We start from the raw sequence: 20,853 nt of genomic DNA, 5'->3' as shown, positions 1-20,853 counted from the left end.
TTCCAAGCCTGGAACACGGCTAAGTATTGCTCCTGTGTTAAGTTAGCGAATAGTTTAACAGACCTGCTATGTCTCCTACTGAGATGAAGAAAAACCAAGTGTAGCTGCCACCGTTCAGAAGCTCACAGGCTGCTGGCGGATAACAAAAGCAGATTTGCAAATAACGGCTGAAGGTCAATGCCCTGCGCGAGGTGACAGGCTGAGGACATGATCCAGTGAGTCTAAGGTTTTTCTGTTCCAAACCAGAGTTCTCTCCACAACTTTGAAAACAGGTTTTGCATAGCGATTTATTTATTCAAATTAACTGTGTGCCTATCACTTTCCAGACACTGAGAGAACAGCGGTGAAAAAGACAAAGCTTTTGCCCTCATGACATTTACTTCCAGTGGGGGGAAAAATAAGTTACATATATAATCCATTTTCATGTAGTAACAAGTATAGCAGAAAGCCAAAGCAGGTAAGGAAGCGAGGAAGGTCCAAAGAGGCAACATTTCAGCTGAGGCCTAGATAATGAGAGGGAATGAGCCGTGTGAAGATCTGAGGAGGAACACCCGGGCAGAAGGGAACCCACGCACGAAGGCCCTGAAGTGAAGGACCGTCCCTTCCATCTGAAGGTCAGTGAGAGAGCTGTGTGGCTGTGGCAAGCACGGGGGTGAACAGCAGGCGTGAGGATGCTGGAACCCCCTCCCGTGTGCCTTTATAGGTCCTCTTCCTCCAGGTGATTCTGAAGCAAACTCCAGACATGATATATTTCATCCTGGAGCATTCTGAATAGTTAGATGACTTCCTTTGTCTCCAAAAGAACATTTCAGTATCTACATGAAGAATGGATTGGGCGGGGGCGGTGGGGGGGGGGGGTTGGTTACACTGAGGGGAAAGATGAGTAACAGTGGCCGTAATGGAATGACAGCAGAATGCCTGGAGAGAAATTACGCGGCCTGGACCAGTATGGAGAGTGGGCGGAGGAGAGGAGTCCTTGGATTTGATGTATAGATGAGGGTAAATCTGACAAAATTTACTGATTAATTGGATGTGGAATGTGAAGAAAAGAGAGATACTGAGTATTACTCTTAGGTTACTGGCTTGAGATATGATGATGCTATTCACTGAAGAGGAGAAGTCAAGGGTAGAACATGCTGGGGAGGGAGGAGAAAAGCAAGAGCGATGTTTTGAACAAAAGCAGCTGTGAGGGCAAAGGTACGGGACGGAGAACAAGAAGGTCTTACTGCAAGTCCTGACTCTTGCCGCTTCTGGTTCTAGCTGGGTGACCCTGAACAGATCACTTCCTCATCACTTTCACAGATCACTTTCTCATCGATGTAACATGGGGGTAAGCAAAACTACATCTCAGGTTTGTTTGAATAAGGAAACAAGATGTCTATGTTGTTGTCACCAAGTCGAGTCCAACTCTTTTGTGACCCTGTGGACTATAGCCCACCAGGCTCCTTGTCTGTGGAGTATTCTGGGCAAGAATACTGGAGTGGATTGCCATCTCCTTCTTCAGGGGATCTCCCCAAGCCAGGAAGCAAACCCACAGCTCCTGTTCAGCAGGCGGATTCTTTACCACTGAGCCACCTGTGTATACCATGTAAATTGTAAAGGTACTGAATCAAAGGTGAACTGCTTGTTTCTTTTGTTACTTCTGATAAATGTTTATTTAAATAATTCATATATGAACCTCAGGTTATGTCTTAAATAGTATTATGAAAAGACTTAACTTTATATCATTTTGCTTGTCTAATGCTTATACTTATGAAGGGCACAGAGTATCATTTACATTTATTATGTACTATTATTCACATATGTTCTCTCACTTAATCGTTAATACAGACAGAATGGGTGCTCTATGCCCCCTAAACGACTGATGAGAAAATTGAGGGACAGAGAAGTTCTATCAAAGACCTGACATCATAGTCTCACGGCCTTCCTCTCTTTAAGTCAGAATACTGCAATCCTGGTGTATAATCCACTTGGTATTAGGGCCGGGTCATCTGGGGAAATTTCTGACACACAGAATATTGAGCACCTCCATGATCACTGGATTAAAAAAGAAACAAAACACCAAACAGGACAACTCCTTAGACCCAGCATGTAACAGTTTGAAAGATACTTCTATACATATAAATTTTCTTGGTTCCCTCAACTTGTTATTAAGCATGGTACTATCATATGACAAAAGGATACACTCACTTTATACACTGAACTAAAACTGGAAAAAGGGCACTCTTCTGTATTGCTCTGTATTTAGTAACATTCCTTGTCATTGTCTGTTTCAGTCATTCACTCAACCAATACCTGAGAGCCTACTCTGTACTACATAATATGCTGGGTGCTTGGGATATGTAGAAATTACAACTTTTTTATTGTTAAAGAGTGAAAGGAATTATGTTATTAAGACCAGAAGAACAAAAAACTGATTTATGATAGATAAATTATTTTTGAAAGGAATCATGGACATCCGAGTTTCATTTTCATGCCAATTAAAAAAACTCCCAGTGGCCTTCTCCAGACTTTCTTTTCCCAGGATGGTGTATCAGTTTCCATTATTTGAACCTCTGATAGCTACACTCCCATTTGTATTGGACATATATTAATAATAGTAGAGAAATGGTTCAGAAGACCTAGTTTTTTAAAAATACAAGATTTCAACCTGAGAGATGTGAGCTCTTTCTACATTGTCTTACGTTTCTTATACCCTCTTTCTAGATGGCAATTCATCAGCAACAGTTCTTAATATCTAGCGGACGATGAGCCACATTCCTCCAGTTGAGGAACACTGTTGCTAAAGGGTATTTATGTGATAGGGGATAAAAGATCCTTATGGTCAAGAAGTTTGGGAATGCTGGGTTAAACAAAGTAAGTCAGTCTTACTATTTACAGGAGTGCTCAAAGCCTTTATTATGTCATGGTACTTATGGAACTTCAAGAGCTGGGTAAATAAGCAGCATTTGCCAGACTTATTGGACCCTAGAACCTTAGTTTAAGAGACAAAGTCAACAACTCAGATAATCAGTGTTCAGTCTAATACACTTGGAAGCCCAGGATTGGGGGATTTCCATTTATAACTGCACGTGACGAGCATCTTTTTAGTACGGTGCTGATTCTTTAAGACTGGAGAGAGTTGAACAGAGAATAGATGTATGGCTCTGAAATGGGGAGGAGAGACCAACTGCTATAAGGTAAGCACCATGCAAAAAGGAACTGTTTTGGCTTTTGATTTCTATGACAGTTTCAACATCTAGCACTGCCTGGAACATAACAGACATTGGATATAATTTATTTTAATAAATGGATAAGTGGAATGAAACCTACAGAAATAAAAAGGTTATGTAAATTCAGAATGAGTGACTACGTTTTCTGTCTTCAATGATTTCAATTTCCATATCTAGACTCCTAGACAGTGTTTAATTTATTTTCTTAGAACAAAAGACTGAGAATTATTCCAACTGCCTTTTGCATCATGACCCTGCAATAATCTAATAAGAAAGGTTACACTGCTTTTTGTAGATGAACGAACATTAATGAGATCTCCTTGAAGTAATCCCGCTTCCATTATACAGACAAAATTACATTTTCCAGCATAATTATTATGTCAGTCGAGCGCCCCAATTTTGATATTAATTGTTTCATTTGCAAAGGCAACATCAACTTACTAGTTTGTCAAACCTCTGAAAAACTGAAGGGAAGCTCATAGTTTTAAGTAGTGATTATCAATCTATGTCTCTCTTGTATTCTATCTTTTACACATTTTCCTACTAGCCAGAAGGACTGGGCAAGTTTTAGTTCTTGTAATAGGTTTAAGAGAAGAACTAATGGCTTTCTTTAAGATGTGTTTTTAAATTACATACCATTTACATTCTTCGGTCTTTGAGATTTTAGACTATAAGCTCTTTGAGGGCTATGTGGACCATGAATGCTTTGTTGAAAACTATTCTGCACACCAAAGAACAATGCCTGGAACAATGCGCTCTAAGTACTACATGAACACCATGTTTCTCCTTTCACTGAGACTCACTGTTTTAAAGTAAAATCTTTCTTTCTCCCTTCCCCACATTTTCTCCGTCTCCACAGCCCCCCACCGCCAACCCTATTTGTTTCTCTCTCATATCATGTATGTGCATTACACACACACACTCTGGAATACAGGGAGTCTTGCTATACACCATGGCAGTTTCCCATGAAAAACACATAAGGCATGGAAGTTTGGTGAACATCTGTCACTAGAGGAGTTTTGGACAGTTACTTTGCATTGTGCAATGTCACCCCCTCGTCCAAGCCTTAACCTGCCCTGAGCCACAGAGCAAGTCTGGAAGAAATCCTGACGCACACCTAAGTCATCTGATCCGAGCTGACCTGTGACACAGGGCTAATCTGTGAACCACCAGTCTGACAGATCTCACACCCACGACAGGACATTCTCCAGCACTGCTTATCTAGTAATTTTTATTTTGTAGCTTATCTTTCTTCTACTAGAAAAAAAATATTTTCCTTTTTATTGTAAACTGTTTGTATCTACTTAAGCCTGATTTTACTCTAGATTGGGACCATGACATCCCCATAGAGTACTATAGGTTTTACTTTAAAAACACAAATTAATAGGATAATAGGATTCAGTACATTGCTTTACTAGCTCTGTGACCTTGGGTAAAGCACTGAACATGTGTAAGTCTGATACGAGAATAATACCAGCACCATTGTCCCAGGCTGTTGTAAGGATTAAATGAGATAGATGATCCATGTGGAATGTTTAGCTTACGTTCATTATTGCAGTCTCTGAGGAGTTGACAGATGACTAGCCTTGATGATCAAGGACCTTAACAAGTTCATCACCTCTGTAAGTCTTCTTTTTATTTTCTTCCTAATAAGCCACTCTCCCGGACTCCATCCACAGAAGTTGAAGCTCACAGTGGGTGTGCCTTGTGGGTCTTGTTTTGTCTCCAGGCATGAATTCCCCCTGCAGAGTTTAGATAGCATTTCTGGATTGCTGCTGGTTGGGTGATGTCATTTAGGGTAGTCATTTATCTGGCCCCCTGCATTTCTTTCTTACAGCCTATATAGCTTCATTTTTCCTTATTTGGTACTTAAAGAGTCTTGATTGGCTGGGGACTCGACCCTTCATTTTCATTTATCAAAAATTCCTAACCAGAAGGGATGAGTGCTGTATTCCAGGGGCATGCTGAGCTGGGGCGTCTGTGCCTGGCCTTTTTATCTGTGCAGCTTGCTGGTAATTGCTAAGTTTCCCCTCCTGAAACAATTATCCCCCCATTTCTCTCCCCACCTCCACCCCACCCCCAAGTTAATTATCAGTTCTGGAATTAAACTGCTTGCCTCTCCTGCCGTTGTCATGACAACAGTTGGCCTGCACCTGCCACTCGGTGAACAGTGGCTCTTTCAGAAGAGGCGATGGCAGCTGCTGGCTCCACAAAAGCCAGGGAGTAAACTAATGTTTACCTGTCTGGGGAGAGAAGTTTCTGTTCATTCCACCTGAGGCAGTTTCCTGGCAAGTTCCACCTCGACTTCTGCCTCATACAAACTGCTGCTGGCATTCAATAAAGAAAATGGAAACAACATTTTCTGATAAAAATGCCAAATCCCTCATGGCTTGTCACCATTCCATCCATTAACTTTACTTATTGCTAGCCAAGATGTTGGAAGATACGAATCTTCCATCTCCTGAGAATGAGAGTATAGTGTGCAGGTTAAAAGCACAGAATTTTAAGCCTGACAGATTTGGGTTCTAATCCTTTCTAACTGTGTGACCATGGCCTAAGAACTTCCTGTAGTATCAATTGCTTCATCTGTGAAAAGGGGATGAGAATAACTAAATTTAACAGAGTTTTTTTTTTTTTAAAGCTTTGAAATAATATATGTAGGTCTGACTCCTATTTTAGGTACAACACATAAGCAGGTATCACTTATATGACAGCTGCTTAGGTGCTAATCCTGAACAGCCCTGAAAGTCAGGGCAAAGTTGGCAGCTAGGTAGGTTTTAACCGGTCCTTGTCTGAGTGGCAGTACCTGAGAAGTAGGATAAAACGGTACACTGCCCCACAGCATCTGAACCGATGCATCTAGCAGCCAGGGACAGCTGAGAAATGCTTCTTTGCCTACCTTCTCTGTAATTCTGTCAGCTCCTCCCTCTCTCTACTGTTTTTCTCACGCTCAGTCTCACTTTCCTTTAAATAGAATTGATAGAACCAGGGGGGGAAGGAGGCATGTACTCACCAAGGAAACAAAACACTTTTCTGTTTTACAACCACATTACAACCTACAGGGAACAATTGGTAGTGGTGCTAGGAGTGCAGGAATGAGGCATTTAGGTAAGGAAGTCTTTTTCTTTCCTAACACCCCTGCTTCTGGCTAAAGAAGTCTTTTTTTTTTTTTTTAAACGAACCTACAACCACTCACAGGCCCCAGGTCCAAATAGGACAGGCACAAGAGTACTGTTCCTTGGCAAAGACGTCACCATTTAGGATACCCCAGTCTTAGCTCAGCCTTTGGCCACCTCCTTCAGGTTCTGAAGTTTCCTCGTTGTAGTTCTCGTTTTAAAGAAACCTGCACGCAGTGACTCCAAAACTTCATACCATCTTGAAAAGAAAAATCCCCAAACAAAAAACACACCAGCTTCTGCTCCCAGCATCTGGTACAGACACCTGCTGGGGGTTTCTGGGTAAAGTGCTGAATGCAGTTCAACCATACAGAGCCTACAGAGAAAGGAAGGCTCCTTGGAAGTTACTGGGGAAAGGGAATTATCCACCTCTTGCCTGCCTCTCACTGAGAGGCAGTAAGAAGATGCTAGGGACCAGCAGGTTTCTCCTAAAATGAAAAAGACACCGCTAATGACATGTGGCTGCGGCTGCCAGGGGTGAGGAGGGGGCAGAACCAAGGACATCAGATTTACTTATTCTTCAAACACAGACTGGAGTTTCGTGACTCCTTAACAGCCAGTCCAAAATGTTTATGAAGATTAAACAAGGAAGAAGAGAATTAAGCTCCAACCAGACTATTCAGCACTGGATCTAACTCAGGGATACCTGTGACATCAATTTAGTTCTTTGACTAGCTTCTAAGAAACATCTAGAGTCTTAAATCTGTTTGGAAAGTGCTGGTTCTTTAGCATTCCTTATCTCCATTAATTTAGAAGGAACCAGGTATCTACTCTCCAAATTTGGCTTTAAGTTAGAGGAAGGTGGGAGCTGTCAAAACAGGTATAAATAAGATAAAAACAAACAATTTCCTTTTACAACTATATCTCAGTTGCTTTTCTATATAAAAGGAGAAACCCAAAAAGAGAATACTTTTAATGCTTCATAAACTACTTGTCCTTTCAGTATAGCTTAAGATGTGCAATTTGATGGAAAAACCGAGGCACAGAAAAAGCAAACAATTTACACATAACAACTCATGAGCTATGACTACAGGAGGAGACCCATACAATTCAAAAGTCCATCCATTTCTTCTATGAGTAGGGAGGGCACTGCTGTAGTCAAGAGGCAAAGCCAACAGGAAGTGGTATAAACCATCTGGTGCCTCAAATGGCACACAAGACCCTGGACAAGGGAGACTCAGCCGCCCTTTAGTCCCATCTCCTGCCTCAGGCCAGTCATGCACTTACACACCCTCCCCCACACAGCATAAGAGTTTACATCCCTCTGAGCCTTCAGAAATGCTGATCTCTGTGCTTGCATGGCCTTCCTACCCTGTCTGTCTAGAAAAGCTAATCCCTACACCCATCCTTCAACGCCAGCACAAACGCTATTTTTTTCTGATTCTCTATTTGGAGTTAGTTGTACCTGATTCTACATCCAATGTATTTATTGTAGAGAATCATTGTACTGTAGTGGTCAAGAGCCCGCAGTCTCAAATCAGAGTACTTGAATACTGGCTCTACCGCTTTTCAGCTGAGTGACCTTGTTAGTGTCCATAGAACCTTTCTGCAAGTCGGTTTTCTCATTCAGATGAGAAATGAAGATAATGTATTAACCACTTATTAGGGCTGCTATGAGAAATTTAAAAAAATGTTTAAAGTACTTTCTGATACATTGGAAAAGACTCTGATGCTGGGAAAGACTGAAGGCAGAAGGAGGGGCAGCAGGGGATGAGTTGGTTGGACAGCATCACTGACATCACTGTTATTCAGTCGCTAAGTCGTGTCGGACTCTTTGCAACCCCTTGGACTGCAGCACTGCAGTCAGGGTCCTCTGTCCTCCCCTACGTCCCAGAGTTTGCTCAAATTCACGTTCATTTAGTTAGTGATGCCATTCAACCATCTCATCCTCTGTCGTCCCCTTCTCCTCCAGTCCTCAATCTTTCCCAGCATCAACAACATAGTTGGCATTCAATAAATGCTTTTTTTATAATAATTATAATTACTATATTGCCTTTACATGTGAAATTAAAATTGTTTACTTAGTTCTCTCTTTTGAACTAGACTTTGAGATCTTCAAATACAGAGCCAAAGTCTTTCTTCATCATCGTATCTCTGAGGCCTAGCATGGGGCCTGGCAACAGAATAGACAATTGAAAATGTTTCTGAACAAACGAATGAAAAAATTCCTCTCCAATTTTACTTGCTAAAGAGATAAGGGAACAGAGCTCCTAAAAGTGAATGTTATTTTGATGAGCTCTGAGGTCAAACATATAAACGAGGTAAGCCTGCCAAGCATCATAACTATGCACTGGATGGCAAACCAAAGTTGATTTAGCATAAAACCACACTATGAAAAGTGACATCCAGGTCTCTTCCTCCTGGGCCTTTTTTTGTTAGCATTATGAAGCCAAAAAAGGCAGGCTGCTCCAAGCTAGTATTGCTACTGTGAGGTAGGTAGAATAAGCTAGAGTCACCTTGGCTGAGTTTTCCAGCTGTGAATGGATTCTCTGGTTATTGGCAATATGCACAGAATAAAATAAAGCTGTGGCTCTCACAGGCAAATATATGAAAATCAATTACTTTAGGAAGCAGGCTTGCTTTTATTCAAGAGAGGCAGGACAATGCATTGCATGGCTTCATCCTTCATCCGGGTGAGGAGAGGATAAACAATTCACATCAGCAGAGGAAAACAAAGTCAGCTCAGGTTCCACAAGAGGGAAATGTGACAGCAAAGACACTCTCTGTGCTGAAGACCAACTTAGATGTTAGAGCCCCATGTGAGGATAATAGGCAATCCTGACAGTTCCACTCCATGTCACAAGTATCAGAGCCATTTTCTTTGGCTTCCACTTAGGTCTTCTTAAATGAAGGCAATGTAAATACCAAACCACAAATTTACCATCAGAGGATAAAAGATACCTAAGTGTATCACTGACTTAGTGCCCTCTTATCTCTACAAACTAAGTAATTAGGAAGAGAAATGCCAGATCTGAGGACAGGCATATGGTTGTTATTTTAGGGCATGGGGGAAAAGAGTACCTAATATATAGAACCAAGAAAATTTTTAAAGAAACAAAATTGAGAAATATAGGGGAAAAAACTCTACCAAATTATAGAATCCATAATCTGCTATAAGCAGATTCTTTTCATTTCACATTTGATATGTAATCGTACTCCTGCGCACACTATATTCCCAAAAACTGGGGGCAGAGTAGGGCAAAGAAGGGCTAGTATTTACAGGAAAATAAAACCCAGCTACACAGAGACAAAGAGGTTAAATGACTTGCCCAAGGTCGCACAGTCGGTCCCCTACCAAGAACAAAAGGTAGGTCTGCTGACTCTCCTTGAGCTCCTACTTTCTCAGAACTACTGCTTGTTGGATCACAGAATCAGCATGGTCAGATTCACACTGATCTCAGCGGGAGCTCTTTGCCTGAATGAGAGCCAGCTCTGAAGATGAAAAATTCTACAGAAATCCTCGTATGGCTGTTACTATTTAAAAAGCCATTTTCCTTTTAGTTAAAAAAAAAAAATCAGAGAAAATCTCAATAGCAAATGAAAATTTAATATTGATCTTGCTACTTTCTCCTCAGAACACACGAGTTTAAGGGTCCTTCCCTCTCTGACTTCCTCCCACTACACAACAGCTTTCAAGGCAGCAGAGCCTATTGCCGCCTCCTCTCCTTGAATATATATTACTTCTCAGCAGGCTCCAGCAGGAGTCGAGAAGGAGCCAATCTGTGAGGGAGCAAACACAAGATCTCCCATAATAGCATAGAGAAGACTGAAAATTGCTGCCAAAAGTGTAAATTGCTTTTTTTTTCTTTGGCTTGGAAAAAAAAAAATCACTCTGGGCTTTAAAGATACCCTCTTAAAAGGTGATTCCACAGTGGTTAACATCCATGTTCTACATATTAGGACTTCTGTTCCTTCACTCCCTCCAAGAATCCTTGTCATCTGTATAACTGGATCATGGATCTGAAGAGGGACTACCAAGAATGGCAGCTGATTCTGCAGGGTCAAAGGAAGGCTTGGCTGCCTGCTCCCAAGGGATTCTAAAAGCACCCCTTTTATTGCTGACCCTCAGGGCACATTGTATGAGGACAAGATGAAGAAATAGCCCCTTAAAGTGACAGAGGCTAAGGAGAGGAAAAGTAGCCTGCAGAAAACAGTGGCCAACATTTGAACGTCAATGCAAGTAAGAATTCCCAGGTTAGAGGAATGAGATCAAAGTGATACTCTGACAAGTGAGTGTGAATCCTCATGCCTTTCATTCAGGGTCACAGAGAGAAGTGGGCTGGCCCCTGGGAGATAGTCCGCATCATGGATGAGGGCGTGGGCTCTGAAACCAGACTAGATTTAAATCCTAGCTCTGCTTCTACTAGCTGTGTGATCCAGGGCAAGTTAATCTTTCGGTGTGTTCATTTCCTCTCTTTTACAAGTGGGGTAATAGCTCCATCATAAGCTTTACATGAGGGTTAAGAGAGTATATAAAAAACACTTGTGCACAGTAAAACTTCAAAAAATAGTATCTTTGATCATCATTGTTGTTAACTAGCAGGAAAAGTACACAACAGAATTCAGAACAAGGAACAGACATGACCAAAAAGCACGAATACTTGGCCACCTCAAATCTAACCGGCTTGGGAAGTCAAAAGTGAAAAGAAAAAAGAAGGCAGGGAGACTCTAGCTGGCAGGAATGGAGGAAAATATAGATCTATTTCAGACAAATATGTTTCAAAAGGACAGGATATTTCCTTTGTTCCGACCACCATAGAGAGTGGTTGGAATCCAATCTCCCTGGACTTCTGTGCAGAAAGGGGAAGGAGCTGTGTGGCAAGAATACTAGCAAAGGAGACAGAGGTGTAAGACTCCCGAGCAGACCTGGAACACAGCGTCTCCAGATTCATGTCTCTTCCGTCCCCCGTGCGGGGAGACCCACACTTCCTTCTGTCTTCCTCACACATCAAACTCTCATTTAGCACTGTCAGCAATACAGAAGCCTTTGGAACAAAACTCCGGCTTACTGAGATGGTAAAGTGTATATCATAAATGTGAGAAATTTCAGATCAAAGGCAATCTGCCCTGAGGTGTTAATTGGAATAAATTGAGCCAAATGGTAGTTCAACACAAACTGAATGGAACCAGGTAGGAATTTAAAGGGTAAAAGGAAAATTTGACTCCTCTTTCTGCCATACTGGAACACGCTTTTTTCAAGTGCTCATTTTACCAAATAAGTCCCGATCCAACAGATCCCTACTGACATCCATGGCAGGCAGCTTGGTGTGAGGGAGAAAGCTTGATATCTTGGTTGCTAGTAAAGAAACCCTATTTGTTGTTGTTTAGCTGCTAACTTGTGTCTGACTCTTTTGAGACCCCATGGACTGCTGCCTGCCAGGCTCCTCTGTCCTGGAATTCTCTAGGTAAGAATACTGGAATGGGTTGCCATTCCCTCCTTCAAGGATCTTCCAGACCCATAGATCACACTCACATCTCCTGAATTGGCAGGTGGATTCTTTACCACTGAGCCACCAGGGAAGCCCAAAGAAACTCTAAACACGTCACCACTATCTTGTCAAAATGACAGGAAGCAATCTGCAATTAACTCTGAAGCCAGTATCTCATACTGAACAGTATCTCTGAAGGGAGTTAATCTCCTCATTAGGTCCCTTCATAAGGTCAACATGACTCTGGCATGTGGTCATAAAGACAAGATGAACATGTCCATCCTAACCAGGCGCTCACAAGACAGAAATGCCATTTCTATGTGCAGAATATGTACACTACATAGGCTGAAGTGTTTTCTTTATATTGGTCTTGCTTGAATCCTCTCTCTGGGGAAGAAAATGTCTAGGACTCTACTTTGTCTGAATTTTAAGGAGCCAGAGCTAGTTTTGAGAGAAGAGGTGGAGTTTGTCTAAACCAAAGGTTTACAGATAATCTGATGAGTTTGTCTAAACCTCTGGTTTAGACCAGAGGTCTGTGTAAAATGGTGAAAACTTGGTCAATAACTAGAGAAGATGTTGATATAGGCTCCCAACATCACGAGCCTGATCTTACTAGTCTCCCAGGCTCTGAAATACCTTCCATCCATCTCCCATTCTGCATGCAGATGAGCATGCAGACGAGACTTCCAAAATGCAAATCTACTCAGGCTAATTCATGTTTTAAGTTATTTAATGCCCTCCCACTCCAGGAGGCCTATAAGGGCCCTCAGTGAGCCGGACTCTGGTTTCTTTCCGCCACTCTTCTCTTGTCTAGAGCTATTACCCAAGTTGTTCCCTGTCCCTGTAACAGCCCTGTCTCTGCCTCTTCTCTGACTGCCTGCTCATCCTTCAGACCTCCGTTTACAGAACACCTTTTCTGGTTAGCCTCCCCTTATTCCCCAAGACTGTCTCAGGAGCCCTTCCTAAAGCAGCCTGAACTTCACTTAATCGCAGCACTTCCTCCAGACCGCAAGTGCCCGGTCATGTGCCTGTCTCTCCTACTAGACTGAGGACTCGCAAGGGCAGGGACCATGTCTGTCTGAGTTTCCACATATGCCCAGTGTACAGCACAGTGCCTGACACACAGTAGGGTCATGAGAAAAAGAGACAGGGAGAGAGGAAGGAAGGAAAGAAATGAACCACAACACAAAGGGAGGCTGTTCCTGAGGATGGCTGGAGGATGGGATCTGAAGGGATCCCCTGAAGCTCTCTGGGTTTAAAGCGGGGGCGCCTGTACCATTAGCCACAGAGGACAAGGAATGAGATTTAGGCTGAGAACTACAGTCCCAGGGAAGGAAGAGCAGGAAATACAGACGTGGGATAACATCTGGCACCGAGACGGGCTCAGGATGTGTGGAGGGAGAAGGAAAAACAAGGAACCGTATTTGTAAACAAAGGCAAAGAAGGAGCAAATCCTGGCTCCAGTGAGGTAACCTTGGGCAACTCATTTAGCTTCTTTCGATGAGAGGCTTGCATTAGATGAGTGATTTTCAAACTGAGTCCTCAGGAACCCTGGGTTTGTGCAGCAGCCCCTCGGGGTCTATCGTAAGGCATAGAGAAGTTTCACCGGTAGATGTGGCCCCAACTTTAACCAGACAAAAAATGTTTTGTATACACTCTACCCAAGGCCCATCTGAAAAAAAGCTGTTTCTACTAAAACTGAAGCTTGAATAGCAGTGGCCTGGATGATCTTTCTGACAACTCCCAGCCTTAACAGCCCTGGATCCTATGTGATAGAGGGAGCCCATCCGGACGCTGCGTTTTACTTTGTACAGATGCCCCTTGACTGTGCTCACAGCAGAGCTACAGCATTGCCCAGAGCCCGTTCTCGCTGCTGAGCAGAAAGAAGCAAAGATAAGTAAACCAAAGTCCAGGTTTACCAAGAAGCAGCGGCAATGGAAAAAATGCACTTTCAAATCTCATGTGGTGAAACAACAGCACAAAGAAGCATTTTTTTCTTCCTAAACAAAGTGTTGTATACCTATGACCTTGGGTTCACTGTATAGCTGTCTTGAGTCAGACACAAGGTTATAGGTCAGAAGTAAAGAATATTGGATCCAGAGTCCATTAAATTTTTTTTTTTTAAAGCAATCCAATTCCAATCAAGGAAGAACAATGCAAAAGTTTATCTATTCAGCCCACCTGATACCTAATTACCATTTAAATATAGTACCTACTGGTCTTAACAAGGTATTCGGAATGTGCTACAGAATAAAGCAGAGTTACTGTCATTGTATACTTTAAAGCTTATCTTTATCTGAAGGTTACAGACAGGAAATGGCATAGATGGTGGGGGGAGATGGGAATCTTACAAAATAAGATCTGCAAAGCCCCTGGCCTAAGATGAAGATCGCTTATCTGTGCTGCTCCTTGGCTGGCATATTTCATGGGGCCTTCAAAGGCCACAAATGTCGCTCTACTTCAATTCTGAGAACACATAAGCAACAGTAATGTGATCTTACCCAGGTCCTTCCTCGTCGCCCTGAAAGAAACAGAAAGAAACAACATGAGAAATCAGGATCAGTAGAGACTGACTGAGATGTTTTTGTTTTCCCTCTTCTCACCCAATCTGAAAGCAAAGCTTGTACATTCATTACAACAGAGACAAGCTAGTCGACATCTAAGTGCTAAGACAAGGGCTAATATAATCCTATGTTCAAACTGCCCAGCAGAGATGAACTAATAATTTGCCCTTGCAAGCAGAGAAGTGAATGCATAGACCTAGGAGGCCTAAATAATAGCCTTGCCCTTTATTTGTATGGCTGGCAGTATTTAGTTTTGAGCAAAGTGAGAGCCCAAAATAGCAGCGGTTCTCTGGCAAAAGCTGACCAGCTCCAAAAGCATCAAGCTGTTCCCCTCAAAGGCTCACTTCGGCCTCGGCCTAGCATCTTTTCCCTCCAAACATGAATACAGAAGCTTTAAAAGAGAGCACACTATGCAAAAGGCTCTAAACTGGGACTCGGGAAACTGAAATTCTAGTCCAAGTTCTGTTATTTATTAGCTATGAGCCCTTGGGCAAGCCAGTTAATTAATCTGGACCTCGATCTTCTTTGTAAAAGGACAGTTCTGGCATTTGATGAGCCACACCATTCTCCAAACAATGACATTTCTCTACTTCTCATCCACCCTTCACAAAAGCGATGTGTGATGGTGATTTTTCCAGGTACTGTATTCTGTGAGCCTAACTTTATCAGTGATCACAGTAGATTTCTTTGAGCCTCTTTTTGTGACCAAACAAGATTTTTCAAATGACACTCAAGCCTTCTCCAAGGGACCTCACTTATCCTTTTGGTGACAGTATCTTTGATGTCCTCCTCTTTAGTCATTCAGGATTGGTTTCAATAGAGACTGTATCTCTTAGCTGGAGATAACTCCCCGGGAACTTATTTGATTAATGGATAGATTGACTGATTGATCCTATAGGTATAAAGGAGAATGAGCTCTGGAGTCAGACACTTGGTTCAAATCTTGACTCTATCACTTGCTTGCTGTCCTACCCTGGTCAAATTATTTTGCCTTTCTTAACTTCAATTTTCTAATTAGTAACATAGGGGTAAAAACTCTCCTTATAATATAGGGTAAGCATGAAATTAAGTGAAATAATGTGTACAAATGTCAAGCACAGTGCCTAAGACATAGAATGCACTTAATAAAGGTTATTAGCAATATCACTAACAATTCAGTATGATTCATTAAGAAGCTCTTACTTGAGGGCACTGAAGATAATAGACAAAAAACCCCTCATGATCTATCCTTCTAGGAGCTCCCATTCTGGAGCAGGGGAACTAGATAGAAAGTGAACTATGCCTAAATGTCTTAAGGGTGCTACCAAAGATGTACACGGAATGCTCGGAGAGTCAGAAGAAAAGTGATAAACACAGCCTCTCCTGGAGAAGGGGAGAAGGCTCCACAGAGAACGCGGCACTTATACTGCCCCTTGGGGAATAGGAAGGATTTTCCCAGGTTGAGAACAGAAGATAAACAGGGAGGGCACTGGAATAGCAAGAGCAAAGCCACCGCAGTTTATAAAATGCAGGTTTAAGGAATTTTGAGTTCTGTGAAACTAGAGAATGGGGATGTGTATGTGCATGTCTTGGGCAGGAGATGTGGGGGTGGCAGTGGTGTGGGTGGGCTGGAGGGGCTGGGAATGCAACAGAGGTAACGGGAGACTGCCAGGGCACAAACCTCTCAAGGACACCTGCAGTCAGAAAGGTGGTTCTCAACAGGTTATGCACTGGACGTTGGATAAAAAAGAACATTTTTAGAAGCCTGTGAGGAATCTGCACTATTGCTGAGGGTGCTAATCAACTAATGAGAAGCGGGGCAAGTGGTGGAAGGAGGGTATGGGGTGATGGAAACCTTCTCTTGTCGTCTGTTTGAATGGCATGTCTTATGGGAACTATAATATAGTGAAAAAAAATCCATATAATTTAAATTTAATATGAGCTGCATAACTATCAATGACATATTTAAACCTCAATACAATTTTCCAATTATCTTTGGGTGTTAAAACATAATTATCTAGGAGAACTGTAAGGAAAAAAGTATCCAAACGTCCTTCCATGATTCAGAGGAAATCTTCAAAATCACTTATCTTAGTATAATGGTTAAGAGACAGGCTTTCTAAGTTAGAAAAACATGGCTTTGAATTCTGGTTCTTCAACTCCAACAGTGACATTTTTGGCAATTTACTTAACTTTTCCAAGGTTCAGTTTCCTCATCTGCACATGGAAATCCTAATTCTGACCTCACAGGGTGGCTGCATGGATTCATTAAATGAGAAAATGTGTATAAAACATTAAGCAAGTGTCTAGTATAAGTGCTCAACAAATGGTGGTCATTATTGTACTTCTCTGAAATATTTGATAACATTTCTAGGGATACTGTGAAAGAACAGAGAAGATGGGCTTTGCTTTCATTCATCCATTTCTGCTGCCTATAGGTGATTATTTTTTAAAAAACAGTAATCACTATCAAAAAGCATGGGAAAAACAGGGTGAGAGTTTCACTTTTGAAGAAATGAACAAATGAATGCAAGAACAAATGCGCATACATATAAGGCAATTTTGAAGAGGTCAGTAGATATTCAGAGGATTAGCAATCTTGCGAGTAAAAGGTGAGCCCATTCTCTCCCCACTACTTGAAATGCCCATTCCTATTCTGAGAGCTAATTCCCATCCTGAAAGGCCAAGCCTCACTCGGAAAATTTTCCTCAATAGCAGACTGAGTGGTGCAAATGAACTTATTTACAGAACAGAAAAAGACTCACAGACATAGAAAGCAAACTTATGGTTGCCAAATGGTAAAGGGGTGGGGAGGCATAAATTAGAAGCTTCGAATTAACAGATACATACTTGCATACATGCTAAGTTGCTTCAGTAGTGTCTGATTCTTTGAGACCTATGGACCACAGCCTGCCCAGGCTTCCCTTTCCAAGGGATTTGCCAGGCAAGAATACCAGAGTGGGTTGTCATTTCCTACTCCAGGAACAGATATATAGTAGCATATATAAAATAGATTAAAAAATAAGGATTGACTGTATAGCACAGGGAATGGTATTGAATATCTTATAATAATGTATAATGGAAAAGAATCTGGAAAAGAATATATATATATATATATAAACATATATGTGTGTATATATATCAAAGTGATTCAGTTATATAAATATATCACACTTATATATATAAATTTGATATATTTATATAACTGAATCACTTTGACATACACCTGAAACTAATGCAACACTGTAAATTAACTATACTTCAATTTAAAAATGGTATAAAAAAACTACATAAAAAAAGGATTCTACATTCAACTTTCTTCAAATGTTATCCTCCTCACTTAAAAAGAGACTGAAACTGGACCTTATAAGTGAAACAGTATGAGTATGGTTTATGCCAGAAATAGGACATTCCACTCCAAAGAGCAAACTCATACTCTCAAAGAAAAGGCCTTAACTTGGAATCAAATAAATATACTGGCTATATATTTTGCTGGCTATATATTATACTGGCAAATAATTTGCTGGCTTTAGAATAATCTTCATGGAAAAAAAAAGCCAATAGTACTTGGGTGGGTACGACACCTAGACATGTTTTTATCAGCTTTATCGATGTATAATTTTTAATACCATAAAATTAACTGCTTTAAGTTTATGTAAACAACCTTCAGTAAATTTAGAGTTAAGCAACTATTATTACAAACCTGCATAAAAACTACATACACACACACAAGCCCACAGACATGAAATTATCTTTTTCCTTCTTAATTTCCTTAAAAACACAGTTTTAAGCTAAAATTATAGCTGTCTTGCAGTGTTTATAATGTATATAAATTATATACATACGACAACTAAAACATAAAGGATATGGAAAGAGGGTCAATTGACCTATATAGTTTCAAGCTATCTACACTTTATGTAAAAGTTAATTTTAAGTAGACTGAAAATTTAAGGATACATACTATAATCCTTACAGAAACCACTAAAAAATAATGCAAAATAATAGGGCTGGAAGGCCAATGGATATATTACAATGGGATTCAAGGAAATGTTTCAAAAATCCAAAAGAAAGCAAGAAACCACAATGAGAAGAACAAAAACAGAAAACAAACCATGCAAGGGTAGACCTAAATTTAACCATATTAATAATAACATCAAATGTTAATGGACATTACACTTCAATTAAAAGACAGAGATTACCAGAATGGATAAATGACTAAGACCCAGCTACATGTTATCTATAAGAGACATAAGTTAAGAATACAGACAGATTGAAAGCAAATGAATGGAAAGAGATAAACCACAAAAACAGTAAGCATAACACTAGACTGGCTTTACTAACATTAGATAAAACAGATATCAAGACAGAGCATTAATAGAGAAAAAGGGAATGTTCATAATGATTAAAGGACTGGTTCATTAGGAAGATGTAATAATCATAAATACTTATTTGCTTAGTGATAGAGCTTCAAAATATCTGAAGAACAGCTGACAGAATTAAAGAAATAGATAATCCCTAATCATACTTGAAATGTAACACCCCTCTCTCAGCAGTTGATAGAACTAGGCATAAAAATAAGTAAAAACACAAATTATCTGAACTCCTAAGTGCTATTTAAAGAACACCACACTTCAAACTACAGAATACATATTACTTTTAGGTGTGCATATGCTTTCAACAAGAAAGACCATGTGACAGGTCATAAAACAAGCCTCAGTAAGTGTTAGATGAATGAACTCATTCAGAATAGGTTCTCTGTTGACAATTAAACTAAACTAGAAATAACAAGGTATGTAGGAAAAGGCCCTATATTTAGAAACTAAACAATATACTCCTAAATAATCAATGAACAAAAAGAAGAAATCACATGGTAAATGAAAAAATATTTCAAACTGAATGATAAAGAAACCACAACATAACCAAACTGTATGATTCAACAGTGATTAGAGGAAAATGTATTGCTCTAAAAATTTACATAAAAGAAGAAAGTAGTAAAATCCACAATCTATGAAGACAGAAAAAAGAATAAGGTAAACTCAAAATAAGTAGGAAAAAAGCAGATGTAAACAAAATAGAAAACAAAGAGTAAAATTAGCAAATCCAAAAGTCAGTTCTTTAAAAAGACTAATAAAATTAATGAAATATAAGTTAGACTGATCAAGGATAAAAGAGGGAAAATAAAAAATTATCAGTATCAGACATGAAAGATGGGTTACTATTCTAGAGACTGCTGCTGCTGCTAAGTCGCTTCAGTCGTGTCCAACTCTGTACAACCCCATAGACGGCAGCCCATCAGGCTCCTCCGTCCCTGGAGACTACGGACAATTAAAAAATATAAGAAAATATATGAACAACTCTACACTAAAAACTAAAACAACTTAGGTGAAAATGACAAATTCCTTGAAAATTACAACCAGTTTTAACATTTCAAATCAATGTAAGATGAAAAAATTTGACTAGGTCGATATCAAAGAAATTAAATTGGCTATCAAAAACCTTCACATAAAGAAACTCTACGACAGATGTTTTTGCTTATAAATTCTACCAAATATTTAAGGAAGAAATAACACCAACCTTACAAAAACTCTTCCAGAAAATAGATGAGGAGGAAATAACTTCTCAGGTTGTTATCTGAGGCCAGCACCATCCTAATACCAAAGCCTCACAATGACATTATAAAAATATAAGTTAACAAATAAGTATCCCTCTCTGAAGGGGGCTTCCCTGGTGACCCAGACAGTAAAGAATCTGCCTGCAATGCAGGAGATCCAGGTTCAATCAGATCCCCCGGAGAAAGGAATGGCTGCCCACTCCATTATCCTTGCCTAGAGAATCCCATGGGCAGAGGAGCCCGGTGGGCTACAGTCCACGGGGTCACAAAGAGTTGGACATGACTGAGAGACTAACGCTTTCACCTCACATCTCTCTCTGAACACAGACATAAAAATCTTCAACAAAATATTAATGAATTGAACTCAGATAGATACAAAATGATCAGGTGGGAGTTTATCTCAGGATTCCAAGGTTTAGTATTGTAATGCAAGATTCAACATTGTAAAATTAACCAAAGTAATCAGCCATCACACCAGAATAATGGAAGAAATTCACTTAATAATTTCAGTGGATATATAAAAAAAAAATCTTACTTCTAACCATGTTCATCTGAATTATTGTTTCCCATATCTAATGTCATTTCTCTTTTGATTTCAAGATTTGTTCTTTGTCCTAAGTTTTTGGAAGTTTGATTTTGATTAGTCTAGGCATGGATTTCTTAGGTTTATCTCACTTGGGTTCATTCAGTTTCTTAAATCTCTGGGTTTATATTTTTCAACCAAATTTTAGAAATTCCTTTTCCTCCCCTTGCTGGACAAGTGACATGTATGTCAGAGCTTTCTTTATTGTCCCACAGATCTCTGAGATTCAATTCAATTCTTTTTCAATCTTTTTTCTTGGTTGTTCAGACTGAGGGTCTATTGATGTGTCTTCAAATTAA

General features: G+C 40.3%; 1 protein-coding gene across 2 annotated transcripts in view; it reads right to left on the bottom strand.

Moving 5' to 3' along the window:
- TRIM44 (tripartite motif containing 44) overlaps window positions 1–20,853 on the bottom strand; it is a 106,428-nt gene that overhangs the window by 37,506 nt on the left and 48,069 nt on the right. Inside the window, exons 4-5 of one of the 2 annotated variants that reach the window (XR_006342321.1) lie at window positions 14,319–14,338; window positions 13,291–13,396 (exon numbers count right to left, since the gene is read on the bottom strand). Coding sequence is in view for 1 of the 2 variants with exons in the window: in XM_043909349.1 (XP_043765284.1) it covers window positions 14,319–14,338 (20 nt within the window). In the remaining variant the exon portion in view is untranslated. The remainder of the gene's footprint in view (window positions 1–13,290; window positions 13,397–14,318; window positions 14,339–20,853) is intronic. The other variant, XM_043909349.1, reaches the window with a different exon arrangement.

This window comes from Cervus elaphus, chromosome 1 (assembly GCF_910594005.1).
Source record: "Cervus elaphus chromosome 1, mCerEla1.1, whole genome shotgun sequence".
Lineage (NCBI taxonomy): Eukaryota > Metazoa > Chordata > Mammalia > Artiodactyla > Cervidae > Cervus > Cervus elaphus.
The sequence above is the reverse complement of the archived record's forward strand: the minus strand, read 5'-3'. Positions and strand labels throughout refer to the sequence as shown.